Source organism: Carettochelys insculpta, chromosome 23 (genome assembly GCF_033958435.1).
Source record: "Carettochelys insculpta isolate YL-2023 chromosome 23, ASM3395843v1, whole genome shotgun sequence".
In the NCBI taxonomy this organism is placed as follows: Eukaryota; Metazoa; Chordata; order Testudines; family Carettochelyidae; genus Carettochelys; species Carettochelys insculpta.
This window is the reverse complement of record NC_134159.1, coordinates 14886477-14901556: the sequence shown is the minus strand read 5'-3', so window position 1 is coordinate 14901556 and position 15080 is coordinate 14886477. Positions and strand designations below refer to the sequence as shown.

Here is a 15080-nt window from a genome sequence, read left to right as displayed (position 1 = left end):
TCTATTTCAGAGTGCCACTGGAGCTGCATTGTGACTATGGGCAGGTCAGTTCATTTCTCTGTTTCTCAGTTTTAATCAACATGTATGTATAGTTTTAGTGCTTCTTCTGGGCCTGGACATACTTCCCTTCTGATGTGATTGACAGAAGTGTTAAAAGGAAAAAAAAATATTACAAAGTGAATCTGGCTAAACAGATAAACCCAGCAAAAAGCTCACTTTCCCATAGGACATATACATTTGTTCAGAAGCCCTTTGAGCTGATAGGATGCCTGATTCTTTCTCTTGTAGTCTATGGCTATGTCTACATTGGCCTCTCTCTTTTGAAAGGGGCATGCAAGCGTGGCAGATTGAAAATGTAAGTGAGGCACTAATTTGAATATTCAGTGCTTTATTTGCATAATGATAACCACTCACCGTTCCAAAAGAGCTGCTTTCAAAATGCTAAACATTGCCGTGTAGACAGAGTTCCTTCGAAAAGAAGCTCCACTTTTAAAAGCAACCTTCTTTCTGAAAAAAATTAGGAAGAAAGGTGCTTTCGAATGCCGGGCTTCTTTTTGAAGGAACCTCTTCTACACGGCTGTTTTGCATTTCAAAAGCAGCTCTTCTGGACTGGCAAGTGGATATTATGCAAACGAGATGCTGAACATGTAAATTAGCACCTCACTTGCATTTTCAATCTGCCATGTTTGCATGCCCCTTTTGAAAGGAAGGGGCCAGTGTTGACATAGTCTAAGTGTTTAAATGCTGAAATAATTCCTGTTACCTTTTAGTGTCTTGATCCATTCCCAAGCATTTAAAAAACAAATAATTTCTATTTCTTCCTGTGTTCTGGAAGAGTTTATAAGATTTTGTTGCTCTGCAGTTAAACATACAGTAGATCCTTTACTCACATGTAGGTTGCATTCCTGGGCAACCATTCGTAAGTCAGGATGGGGGAGTGGCCCTACAACCTTCTGGTCTCCCTGGGCCAGGGCTGCAAGTGGCGGAGGGGCTTGGCAGCCCCAGTGAAGATTATAGCAGCTCCATACCTGCTTGTAGCACTCACCCTGCTGCGTGGCTCCCAGTTCCTCTCCAATTGCAGGAACCAAGAAAGTGACCAACACTGCTGTGCTGGTTGGTTTCCTGGCTCCCACGAGTGGTGAGGAGCCAGGGAGCAGCTGATCTTTGCGCTCCCAGCAGCTGCGCCTGGCTCCTGTCTGCCCTCTGCTTGTGGGAGCTGGGAGCCAGGTGCAGCAGAGCTGGTCAGTTTCCCAGGTCCCCTCTGCTTGGGGGAGCTGGGAAACTGACCAGTGCTCCTCTGCCTGGCTCCAGGCTCCCGCCACTGGTGGGAACAGGGAACTAGGCACAGCTGAGAGCCAGGTGCAGCAGTGCCGGTCAGTTTCTTGACTTCTGTAATCAGAGGGAGCCAGGCGCAGCTGCTGGGAACCAAGAGCACAAGGGCCTGGATGCTGCCTGTTTACCATCTCCCTGCCGCTTGCCGGGGCCCGGAAACAGACTGTCACAGCAGCACTGGTTGATTTTGACTTGTGTCACTCCAAGAATTGTGCAAATCGAAATCATGTAAGTCAGGGGTCTACTGAATATATACAACTCCCCAGACTTAGAACGGGGAGTGTAAGGAAAGATAAGGTATAACATTTAATTTGCGCTAAACATCATTACTAAACAGTGCTAAACATCATTACTTGAAGGTCCTCAGAATATTGAGCTTCTGTTCTAATGTAACAAAAAATCCAATTTTAAGCATAAAAATATGCCCACTTTTTTGTATTTTGTTTATAAAGCACCTTTCATTCTGTTAGGAGAGGATTAAATCAATAACTGGATACATTCTTATTTTAACAGACCTGGAAATGGGTGAATTAAAGCACATTTAAAATTTTTAAACTAGAGTATATGACGAATAAAAGCCCACAGTGAATTATCACTACCACTAGATGGTAGAATTGCTGCTGTTTGTGTTTTGCAACCCTGGATTTATTACAATAGTGTAGACTGAGTTGGTGTGTCTAATATTTGTGAGTTGTACTGGTGGTAGTAAAAACAGATTTTGATTATGTGATTTCTTTTTTTCCCTCCCTCCCGCATTTTAATTGTGCTGGATTGGCAGGGAGTCTTTGAAATCCATGTTTATTGGAATAGTTTTTAATTGAATATCTGGCAAGGGAGGAGGTGATTGTGACTCTGCAGTTCTGGACTGATAATTGCCATGGATATTTCTGTTTATCACCATGCAACAATTCTATGCTTTCATTTGAAAAATAACGTGTTGCTTCTTCAAGTAGGTACTGTCAAGGAAGCTCCAATGAGTGTGTTTCTTCTCTCTCCCTCAACACCCTGCCCCCCCAGGTACTCATTTAGCATTCATTTCTCCTTGCCAAGCAAAGCATCTACTTTGTGAAATGTCTGAATTGTAATTCCTGGGAGCAGGATCATTCTGTGGTGTGTTGTAATGGCACTGTCCCTATGATTACAGCCCTGCATGGATACAGAATTTGTATGCACATCAGTCTCAAAAATGGTCTGCAAAAGTGGTCTCTTTAGCCACTGCAACAAACTCAGCACTAATAATGTAATTTACTGATGGAAAAATGTTGTATCTGTGCTGTATTCTCAACAGCAGATGTCTAAAAGGGTAATAACGTTGTTTATCTTTCAAACGCTAACCAATTTATGCTTAGTTATCTTAGTTTACCCTTCTACACTTAAATCATTTGTTGCTAATCTGCTGTTGAACTAGCACTCTACTGACGGTTTGTTTACAAATTAAGGATTTATTGATGAATCTGTGTATCAGATAAACATCTGGCAATGATGAGACTGAAAGCTGATTAGCACATTCAGTTGTTGATTAGTGATTTATGTAAATCACAAATTGCAATCTCACTTGGATTGTATCTATTTGTTGCAATGGAGTGTCCCTTGGCAGGTCAAAAGTAGTTTGCCCACCTTTATCCTGACCTTAGAAATGATTATCAACCTAACTCAAGTGCTTTCCCACATTCTCTTCTCTCATAAGATCAGATCAGAAGGTTTGCCAAATTTTTTGGGGCATTAGAACATTGCTTTCTGGATGTACTCCTACAGATGGAGTTAGGAAATAAAAAATGACCTTCCTTTGACCATTGGGAAGAGGGAAAATGCCTCTGTTAAAGACTTTTTTTAAAAAGATCACATTTCCTTTTTAATGAGCAGCTGAGGCTCCTGGGTTTGTTTTTATGCCACTTGGAATTGTGGACAAACAGAGACTTCTCTTAGAGGAGAGTCCATTGGAAGAGATTCTCTAGGTCTTAGTCAGAAAGAGAGGAGGGGCAATGATATAATATGCGCCGGATCAGACAGGAAACACTTGCATATAAAAGAGTCTAATACATCAGGGTAGGGCAGACAAATAAACCTTGGCAATTTAAGTGCTTCTACACAAGTGCTAGAAGTCTAACTAACAAGATGGGTGAACTAGAGTACCTTGTACTAAAGGAGGAAATTGACATAATAGGCATCACAGAAAGCTGGTGGAATCAGGGCAATCAGTGAGACACAATCTTACCGGGATATAAAGTATATTGGAAGGACAGAATAGGTTGTGTGGTTGGTGGAGTGGCATTGTATGTGAAAGATAATGTAGAATCAAATGAAGTAAAAATCTTAAATTAATGTTCCATGGAATCACTATGGATAGTATTTCCATTCTCTAATAAGAATATAGCAGTAGGGATATATTATTGACCACCTGACCAGGACGGTGATACTGCTTCCCCATGCAACTGGGAGCTTGCTCAAAGCCATGGCACCTGTTAATTAACAAAAGACCAGCTAATGCTGCCAATCAACACCTAAAGGGTAAAGCCTTACATCTTAATTTATGCAGTAATGAAACTGCTGTAAGTAGGACTATTAATGACTTTAGAAAGCATCACCGGCACTCAAATTGTTCTTAAAGGTCAAAAGGTCAAATTTCTGCACTCCACCTTAAAAGGTTGCAGATTGTTGCTGTCGAGAATAAGGATACTTGTCATAAGTCTTGGCGTCTGTTTCTGAGGCAACTAACTGGATTCAAGATGTTTACCTAGCACAAAATCATTCTAAATGAAACTGACTAAATATATATTAAAAATAGATCATTGCAATACCCTTGGTGAAGTCACTGGGGTGAGAGAAAAAAGGGGTTTTTGGTTTTTTTGGGGTATTTGAGGACATACATTAGTATCATATTCAATAGGTTATTAAAGATTTTTCATTCTTTTTTCTGTCCACTTATTGAGAAAGAAAGCAGGGAGATGAATCAAGCTTTAGCTTCTCCCTGTGATAAGTGCAAAGATATTTTTAATTATGATTAAAAATGAAGTTAAGGAGTTATCAGGTTCTCTACAGAAATTAACTCACAAGGTATGACCTTCAAGGTTCAGACACACCAATGGACTCATCAATTTAAACAGTCGCTTGCCTGGAGGCTGGTTGTTAAATAAAAAAGTGGTTTGTTTAAAGTAAAAAAGATTTCAAAGTTTTGTAATCCTAGTGTATTTTTCCCACAACAAATTAAACGTCTGGGTCTGTCTCTAAAACAAAAACAGTCCTGTGAATTGTTTCCTGGGGGAACTACACTGGGATAAGGGTTGATTTTGAGAAGATATCTGTCATTGAAGTCTCTGCCAAAACCTGCCAGTGTATGCAGATATTCTTGATGCATAGCTGCTTTATTTTTTTAATCTTTCCTTAAGAAGGTGGTGAGTATGCAAGTATATGATGGGCCAAAGATATGTACTGTTCAATGTATGGCCATACTATGAAAGCCCAGGGTTTTCAGACTTTTGACAATAAAAAAATTACAGCATGACCCCAGGAATGGGGACTGAAGCATAAGCCTGCCAAAATCTCACTGTCCGAGAAGGGGATGGCCCAGGCTCAAGCCCCACCATACTGGCTGCAGAAGCCCAAAGTCAAAGGCTTCAGCAACCAGGCAAGGGGCCTGTACTTTGAACCTTACCTTCAAGTTTCAATACCAGGTGGTGGGGCTTGTACTTCGGGTTTGGCTCTAATGCTGGACCCCAGCATGTCTGAAGCCAGGCCATTAAAATGGGATTGCCACCCACTTCGGGTTCATGACTACTGTTTGATATCCACTGCTGTAGACTAGACAGGATGCCACAATTCAAACCACAAATCTCAGTTGTAAGGGGTGGGATTTCTTGGTTAATTAAATTAAAACTGTTTTGTAGTTTGAATTTAGTAATTCCATTTCAGTAATAAAGTACATGTGGTTTCCTGTCAGGATGTCTTTGTGGTAATGGACCTACTATTTCATGCATGTCTGGAAAGTATTTAGCTTCTAATTGCTCTTATGATGTTAATATCTCCTCACTCTTTATAAGTGTGCACATTTGGCATTAGAATGCCAGTCCTTGAATAGTCATTCATGGAGCAACTAGCCAGTAAACTTACATCCTGTTTGTTTCTAGTTTAGAGGATAAAGTTTGTCCTTTTTTCTCCTGAAATACTCTGTGCTCAGGCCTTCTTGAGGCGAGAGCTTGGTAGTCTGTCATGTCTGACGATGATGTCTTGAGCTTGCACAGTCTCATCGGTTGTGGCTGCGGTGTGCAAGCTTTGAACAGCATGGGCGTTCACAGTAGAGGCAAGGGAATTGTCCTAGCTCAGTTGGTGCAAAAGCTTTCCTCCTCTGTTGCTTCCCTCTCACAAGCATCAATCAGGCGTATGCATCGCTGCTCTTCAGATTTGTCATATGCATGTCATACGAGAGCATGTGAGCCAGTTAAGTATTCTGCATGCTGCTCTAGCTGCTTTGCCTTTAATCAAGCATGAGCAATATTGGCCTTCACACAGTCTTTATACCTCTTGCGAGACCTACCTTGATTCCTTTTGCCTTGGGAGAGCTCACCATAGAGGAGCTCCTCCATTCATATGATATGCCCTGTCCAGCAAAACTGGGTTTTCAAAAGCATGGCTTCAGTGCTTGTGTTTCCTGCTCTGTCAAGATCTTCCAGGTTCATGACTCTGTCCTGCCATCCAATGTGCAGTACTGACCTCAGACTGCATGTGTGGAAGCACTCCAGCAGTTTCGCATGTTTTCTGTACAAGGTCCAGGTTTCACATCCATACAGGAGACTGGTCAGGACTACAGCCTTGTCCATTTTCAGTTTGTTGGACTGCCGGTTATTGTGCTGATTCAACGCTCGTGCTCTCAGACGTCCTAGTGCCTGGCTGGCCTGGCAGATCCTGGCACTAATTTCTTTGTCAAGAGAGCCATCATTGGCTATCATGCTACTGAGGTACTTGAACTCGTCTACTGGTTTTAACTCTGTTCCTTCAATAAAGATTGAAGTGGGGACAGCAGCACATCCTGGAGCAGGCTGAAACAGTACCTCGGTCTTTCCTAGGCTGATACTCAAACCAAAGAGTTGAGTGGCTTCAGCAAACTTGATGATAAGCTGGAGGTCAGATTCCTTATGTGCCATAAGCGCACAGTCGTCAGCAAAAAGGGCCTCAAGGATGAGCCTCTCAAGTGTCTTGGTTTTAGCATTCAAACAACGAATGTCGAAAAGTGATCCATCAAGCCTGTACTTTATGTAGAATCCACGGTCCAGGTCCCTAACTGCGTGGCTGAGGATGCACGTGAAAAAGAAGTTGAATAACACTGGGGCCAGCGTGCACCCTTGCTTCACACTATTGGATATCTCAAGTTGATCTGAGGACTCACTATTTGAAAGAACAAAGCCAGCCATGTCATTGTGGAAACAGGCGTATGAGGTTAATGAATCTTCTCAGGCAGCTGAATTTTGACAGGATAATCCACAGGGTTCCTCTGTTGATGGTGTCAAACACATTGGTCAGGCCTACAAAGAAGGCATATAGATCCAAGTTCTGCTCTATGCATTTTTGCTGGACGTGATGAACAGCAAAGACCATGTCAGTGGTGCTGCGGCCTGGGCGGAAACCACACTCTGCCTCTGGTAGCTTCTCCTCTGAGATGCTGGTGATCAGAAAGTTGAGGATGACTCGAACCAAGATCTTCCCAGCAGTAGAGAAAAGGGAGATGCCCTGATAATTTCCACAGTCATCTTTGTTGCCCTTGTTCTTTAAGAGCGAGATGATTGTGGCATCCCTAAAGTCTTTGGGTATGTCGTCGTCTTCCCACATGCTGGTCAAAATGCTGTGAAAGGCTTCAACCGACACTAGTCCTGCTGTCTTGAAAATTTCAGCAGGGATACCATCCATCACAAGGGCTTTGCCAGAGCTGCTCTGGCTGATTTGCCTCTTTGACCTCATCCATTGTAGGGGGCAAGTCAAGACTGTCTAGCATGGTTTCTGAGGGATCTGGTCTAGGGCTGCAGGGTCAACATTTTAATTGAATGGGGCATTCTATTAATGACCTAAAGGTATGTGTGTTACTGAAAAAGAACTTTCGCACCGTTCTTCAAAGAGAAACAGCCAAGCTGGCTTTTATATTCAAATTTGGCACGTTATCATGTGGCTTAAACCAGGACGGGAACTTTCTGAGTCACTCTAGGGGCTCGTCTGCATACTTGGCTTAATCTAAATCTTGACTTCCCCCCCCACCCCTCCACTCTCTGATTTGCTCACCTTGATTATCTTTTTCTGAGTTGTCCTCCTTGCTTACTGTTTTTGGTTCTCTGTGCCTTAAATATTGAGTCTGTTCTGGTCTGGCTATGGTCTGAAGAAGTGGGTCTGTCCCACAAAAGCTCATCTAATAAACTATTTTGCTAGTCTTTAAAGTGCTACTTGACTGCTTTTGTTTCAAAATGGCCATGTCTGTGTCCCTGGAAACCTGATGTGGAGAATGAACTCCCTTCTTTGTCCAATCTCCTTTCAGTCATTGACTGTCTGCTATGAAGGTCCTGTTGCAATAGTTTGTAGTGTGGACTTTTGCCAAATGGAAGATAGGCTGAGATCACTTAGCTCATTTCATGTTGGCCATTGGACAACTGTCATTTGGTTGTTGATTTTTGTTATTTTAGTTAATACTATACTTGAGTCACTGCCAATAAACTGGCTTTCTGTAAGTCAGCCTGCTCCTATGGGACACCTGTAATAAGGCCACATTTGTTCCTTTTAACAGAAATACTGTTTTATCTTTAAAGGCCTGATATAAACCATAATGCTCATATTTTTAACTATTTTTGCTATGCATAGGTAATTAATATACACATGTACCTACTAAATAATTCTAGTATAACTAAACTCATTGCAACAAGTTAAGAATTCGAACTTTGACTATGTTTATTTGTTTATTACATAAAATGGTATTTGTAACAGTTTTTGTGAAAGACATTGGATGTCACTAAAATTTGTTCCAACCATGGCAGTTATCACATATTGCAGCAACTGCCATTTATTTTTGGCAATATAATTTTCTTATGGAAAAAATGCATTAATGAACAATAAAGCAATATGATTTATCTTGTCTTTTATGCTGTTGAGAGCTCAGTGAGGTTTGTTGTCAGAATAAAGCTGTTTCATTCTGACTTATCTGGAAACCCTTGAGGAGGGATTTGTACAGAATTTATGAAACGCTACATTAATTTTTGCTGTAATACTAATGATAGCTCTTCACGAGCAACAGGAATGAACCATTATATTTATCAGAGCTGATGCGTGGCAAAGTGGTGAAAGGTTATCCTGCCTCAGGCATTTTCCACCTGGGGATGACTGAAGAATATCTACACAGAGTTGTATTTCTTCCGTATATTTTTTTTTTCATTTTATATAGAAGCTTAAATTTTCTAAGGTCATGCAGGCTACCCTGCTGTGGAATATACAGGATTTCTAAACTAACATTTTTTCCCCCTATTTAGATGAATACTTTATTGTCCTCAGAGTTCTTAGCAAAACTTTCCAAATTATTTAAATGTTCATGAATCGTAGGCTATACTAGCTTAATTTCTCAGCATTGTTTGTATAGATTTAAGTAATATGTCAGATATCTACATAAGATATTTATACACACTATAAATAAGTGTGTGTGGCTATCTAATTAGATAACAGAAATAGCAAGAAGTCCTGTGGCACCTTGAAGAGTAACATGTTTTTTGGAGCATAAGCTTTCATGGGCAAAGACATCTGACAAAGTGGGTCTTCGCCCATGCAAGCTTATGCTCCAAAAAATCTTTTAGTTTGGAAGGTGGCACAGGACATCTCCTTGTTTTTTCCGGATACAGACTAATACAGCTACCCTTCTGATACTTATTAGATAATACATTTATTACAACCAAAATATAGAGATCCTTTCTGCCTCTTAGATTGTAAGCTCAGAGCAAAAACCGTATCTTGTTCTGGACAGTGCACTGTTTTCTTTAAAAAAATATGTTGCTTTATGGATGTCAAAAGTAGTATGGCCAGCCTTAACACTGGCATTCATTCAATGAATTAATACAACCAATGTATTGATTCTTGGAAACAAGTGGTGAGGAAAAGCAATGCAGTAAACTCTTCCGTATCTGGCAGCCCCAGGAGTGGGAGGTTGTTATCCGGCTTATTTAAATATTTGGCAAAGTTCAGATCCTTCAAAGTCCCGCAGCACCAGCTCCTGCTCAACCACTGCCATATCACCTTGTTGGTAGGGAGAGCTGGGAGCCACTCTGGGGGTGGCTGCCACATGGCCAATCTGAGCGGTGGGCACAGGGCAGGAGACCAGAGGAACCGCCAGCCACACACAGACTCGGAGGGTGCCAGAATAAGAAGGGAGTGGCTGGGGTGGGATGGTATGTTGGTTAATTGTGAATTCTGGTTGTTTGAATACTGGATAAAGTAGAGTTTACTGTACCATATAGAGAACTGAGGAATGAGTAAATGGACTATTAGATAGAGGCAAATGCAAAAAGAAGGCTGCCTTTCTACAGTCACTCAATGGATAATCCTATTTAGGAAACATTAAATTTCTACAGCAAATATAGGTCATACACGGTGACTGTAGGCTTCTCATCTGATCTGGTCTAATGCAGTTGACTGATGTCAACATTAAGGATAACACTTCTTGTTGCTTTTATTTATTCATTCCCAAACATATCACCATGTGCTCATTACTCATAAATCTTAACTATAATGAAGGCACAGGTACAAGTGTGACAAACATTTTACTATGGTCTGTTTTTAAATTACTGCTTGCCATATTGTGCCTGATATTCAGTGTGTGCATGCACTTTGTGAAAAGTCAATACAGTACTTAAACTCTTTAACATTGCACTTAATACAGTGAACATTTTTAAATGATCAGGTGTTTGAGATGTTCTAACATTTGAGTTGACATTTAAAGGTAGAGGAACATATTAAATAACCAAAGTTTCAATTGTAAAATTTCAGAAGTCTTAAGTCGGTGATGCAAACAGATAAAAAAGGTAAAGTGAAGACCATATGTGAATGCTCTTGTTAAAAATTTTAACATAGGTGGTTTTGGTATACTTTAAATAGGTTCTTAAATGTCAACAAAATGTCTCTTCTATTTTTGCTCACTTACATTTAAACTGTTGATGTTATGTTCAGAAAAGGGACTTTAAACATGACATTTGGGTGATCATACTTACTCATTTCATTATATTCATATTAAATTTGCTCAGCTGAAATATGATTTATTTTAACTTCCAATGCTGTAGTCTCATCTGTTCTCTAAAAGTTCAGCAAACGTCTTGCTCTTTTTTTAATCCATCATTGCCAATAGATTTTACAATTAGCATACATCTGCAATTTGAGCAATGAAAATGAATATAATATAGGTTATGGTTCTGCACCTTAACAGTACTGAACTTAAAAATATCTTGCTTTTGTCCTAGAAAAGGAAAGCAGATATGACTGGTAGGACTCACAGGGAGCAGATATTCATTACCTAACCTCAGCTTTAACTTTTTAAGATCACTTTTCAGTCAACCATCCTATAAAATATGTAGAAACACTGGTTCTTTGCAGATCAAGGATAAAAATAAACATTAGAAGATCTGCTGAATGTTTTAAGGTTAAAACTATTAAATTTAAGGAACTGAGAAACCTTTTTAGAGGTCTGTGCACCAAGGTTGTTCACTGTATTTTCATTATCTTAATATCTATAATTTTTCTACTAAACAGGTAGACATACAAGGCATCTCCCTCATTTACTGGGAAGATGAGAATCTATGAGGTTAATTTTAAAAAGGAAGGGTAGGGAGAAGAATGCTAGATCCTGAAAGCCAAAAGGAGGACAGCCTGGGAGTACGCTGAATTGAGGTCTTGACGTGGACTCGGAAGAAGACAGGGCGTGGAAGGAAGAAATGCTGAGACCTCTCCACTAATTAGACTCTGGAATAGCAAGCAGATTGAAAAATCAGAAACAATAATTAAGCCTTATATCAGGAAAGGTGGAGTTCATGTAGGACTGGCCATGGACCATACTACTGTCTGCGATTTCTTTATTTTAATAAAGGTGGTGGTGGTTTTTAACACATGGGTAGATGTTGGAAGTAACCCATCTTACAGGGTAATGAATGGTATAGGTTGAACCTCTTTAGTCTGGTACCCTTGGGACCTGACTGGTGCTGAACGAGAGAATTTGCCAAATCATGGGAGCTTGGTTGTCTAGCAGCATTACCAACACTACTGCTTACTGGGCTCTTAAAAGACATTTAGGGGTAAATTACAGTATAGAACACTGAGAGCCAGGACAGTTGGCTGTTACCAAATTTGATGGGATTGTGGGAAACTTGGCCACACCCATGATAAATGGACATCCAACTAATGAAAATCATGCTGGCCCATGGATTTTGATTGATGAGAGAGGTACAACCTGTAATCAAGAATCTTACGTCAGTGGGCAGTCCCACTAATATTGTTCACTTGAGAAGGGTAGACAGGCTGACTACTACAACTTAAGGGAAACAGTGTGGTGTGTGAACAGTGTAAAAGAAACAGTCTTAAAAAGCATGTAACAGGTTCTTTTAAGGGAGTTTTTCTCATTCTGCATGCTCATCTATCTAGACTCACTTTTAGCCATTTTTAATTACCCAAGTAGCTGGATAGCCGTGTCTGAAATGTTTTCTTTTTGGTCAATGGCTCAGTTTTAGATAAAACATTACGGCTACACTACAAAACAATGTCTACACTAGCCCCAAACTTCGAAATGGCCATGCAAATGACCATTTTGAAGCTTACTAATGAAGCTCTGAAATACATATTCAGCGCCTCATTAGAATGCCGGCAGCTGCGGCACTTCGAAATTGATGCGGCTTGCTGCTGCGCAGCTTGTCCAGACGGAGCTCCTTTTCAAAAGGACCCCGGCAACTTCAAAATCCCCTTATTCTTAACAGCAGATAGGAATAAGGGGACTTTGAAGTTGCCGGGGTCCTTTCGAAAAGGAGCCCCATCTGGACAAGGCACGCAGCGGCGAGCCACGTCAATTTCTAAGTGCTGCGGCTGCCAGCATTCTAATGAGGCGCTTATTATGTATTTCAGCACTTCATTAGTAAACTTCGAAATGGTCATTTGCACGGCCATTTTGAAATTTTGGGCTAGTGTAGACACAGCCTACTTGAGTAGTGATCAATATACTTTTTTCTGTTTAAAGCATGGTTCTGCCATGTCTGATGATCCCTCAGCCAGCAAGTAGGTCAAGCTAGCAAAAAATAATCATACTGCTCAGGATATCAGCCGTGGAGAGGGACTGCCAGAGCTTGAGCTCTGTTGCTTTTAAACCCAATCAGACTGCACCTTGTGAATTTTTGTTTGGATTGTCTTCTTGCTAGTGGGCAGGGAAGTGATATGTATAGTGTGCTGGGGTATTTTTGGACTCTTGTCTGTTCTCATATCTTCCTCTGCAGGGTAGATATTAATAGGGACAAAAAAATAAGTGCTAAAGAGATGCAGCGCTGGATCATGGAAAAGACAGAAGAGCATTTCCAGGAAGCTGTGAAAGAGAACAAAATGCACTTCCGAGCTGTGGACCCCGATGGTGATGGTAGGAGAATAACATTTATCTTCTGAAGTAGTCATTGTAGGCATCTATAAACGTTACAGCTAGAGTTCAAACTGACTATGGGCTGCACATTTAATTGCTCTGAAGTCCCCTTTATAAACCAAATCCTTGTCCCTTTGAAGTCCAGTAGATCAGTTTCATCCTTATATATGTATCCTTTGGTGGTAGACAGCAGAGGATTCTTCTCTGAAGACTTGATTATGCTTCCAGGAAACTTACTGAGTATTTTCTATGATTACTATCTGTGCTTCAGCTTTAACATTAGTCCTGCTGGAAGCTCTAATGTAGAGGTGTCGTTTGCTCCCACAGAAAGTTTCAACTCCATGTATATTAGGTAACACCACTCAGGTCAGGCTTAACTGACTGTCTGTAAAAACACATCAGTATTGGGGCTTCCAAAATTACTAATGCTGGCTAAAATGCATTGATGTTGGCAACTGTTGGAAATTTTTTAAAAATTTCCCCGGGGCTGTCAGGGCCAGTGTTTTATTGACTTCAGTTTTTTTCAAGAGAGCAGATGTAGTGATAATATTGTAAGGCAAAAGCACCATAGTTAACCAGACAAATGTAGCTATTTGCTCTTTGATCACTTCCAGGGAAGCTGCTTAGTTTGTGATTGAAAATACTTATCAAAAATAATGTGGGGGCCAAATTGTGCCCTTTATAATACATTTCAGCTGCCATTGACATCCAAAGACATAATTTTGACACTTGGAATGGACAACCGTAGGAATATTTCAGGCCTTACTTTTGTGGAAAGACAACATAGTCCACTATGAGATGGAATGGTTGGAAGATGTTTTTGCCATATCCTAGCTCACAATGAAATTAATAGGTGTTGGGTGGGTATGCGTAAATCTGAATGGCTATGGTTCTTACAGATTGCAAATGCTTAAGAGGTTTTAACACGAGTTCAAAAGAGAGAAAACCAGGACCTTTGTGGTGGTGGTTTTGGAGTGTGTGTGTGTTGTTTTGTTTTTAAAACCGTGTTAGACTACTTGTCAGTCTGAGATATGACTCTGTCTTTCAGGTCATGTGTCTTGGGATGAGTATAAAATCAAGTTTTTGGCAAGCAAGGGCTTTAATGAAAAAGAGATTGCAGAGAAGATCAAAAACAATGAAGAGCTAAAAATTGATGAAGAAAGTAAGTATTTTCAGTTGCTTATACCAGCACATTCTCCTTAGGAAAGGTATTGTAGTGCTCCCGTCGTTTGACCAGCAGTAAATTGACCGAACTGGCAGATTAGAAATCAAGCTCAGTGTAGGCCTTTTGTTCTACCTGCATCTGCTTTGGCTTTCAAAGGTGACAGAGGTGGAATCCCACAGTTTGAGCTGCCCAGAACAAAGAGAAGAAAGGTGCTGAACATTAAACCTCATCTTGCATGATCAGTTCTTTGAGGGCCCACTAATTTTATGGAGATTGAGCATTAAATGTTTAGGATGACTGGATTTTCAGTTTTGGAATTTTAACCTTTCTAGCTGTGATCAATAACCTGGGAAATTCACTTCTCAATTGAAAGCCAAAATGCAAAAAAGCAGAATGAATTAGTTATTGGGCCCCCACATATTTTACAGCAATTTCAGATTAGCCCATCTCACTATTTACTTTGAGAAGTAGGAATGATCTTGTGCGCGCGGGGGGGTGGGGGTTGGGAGAAGTACAGCAGAGTCCCATATCCAATTTGAGACCCCAGGGCCAGATGGATCAGCTGAAGCCTGGGGAAGTGCAAGGCTGCAGCACCATCTAGTAGCCACCAAAGAGATTGCATGTTTCTGGACTGGGTAACAGAGAGTTGGATACATGGGGTGTTATCTGCCCTACACTCTTGTGTGCGGGCCTGGTTCGATAGTTTTTCATTTCTGAATACTTACAGTCAAATTCTTTTTCTGAAGTGCAGATTGGTTAGGCAGTTGCAACTCTGCCTTCATTCAGCCATTGTGTGCTGCGATGCTGAGACCAGCTCTTCCTGAGTCTCTAGGTATCAGTTGGGTACTGACAGATTCATATGTCAACCAAACCAGATGACCTATATTTTGCCCCTTTACCCCTTGACCCGACATATGCATCAGCAGTTTCTGCAGCCTCTACCACTATAGAAGGTTACTACTGGTG

The 15080-nt window shown here is 40.8% G+C and overlaps 1 protein-coding gene and 1 long non-coding RNA gene across 2 annotated transcripts in view; one reads left to right on the top strand and one right to left on the bottom strand.

The window, feature by feature from the left end:
- The window catches only part of SDF4 (stromal cell derived factor 4), a 48622-nt gene that overhangs the window by 10076 nt on the left and 23466 nt on the right, over positions 1 to 15080 (top strand). The window contains exons 3-4 of the mRNA XM_075018141.1: positions 12813 to 12949; positions 13998 to 14111. Coding sequence (XP_074874242.1) covers positions 12813 to 12949; positions 13998 to 14111 — 251 coding nt within the window. The remainder of the gene's footprint in view (positions 1 to 12812; positions 12950 to 13997; positions 14112 to 15080) is intronic.
- The window catches only part of LOC142025615 (uncharacterized), a 36078-nt gene that overhangs the window by 2998 nt on the left and 18000 nt on the right, over positions 1 to 15080 (bottom strand). The window lies entirely within an intron of this gene.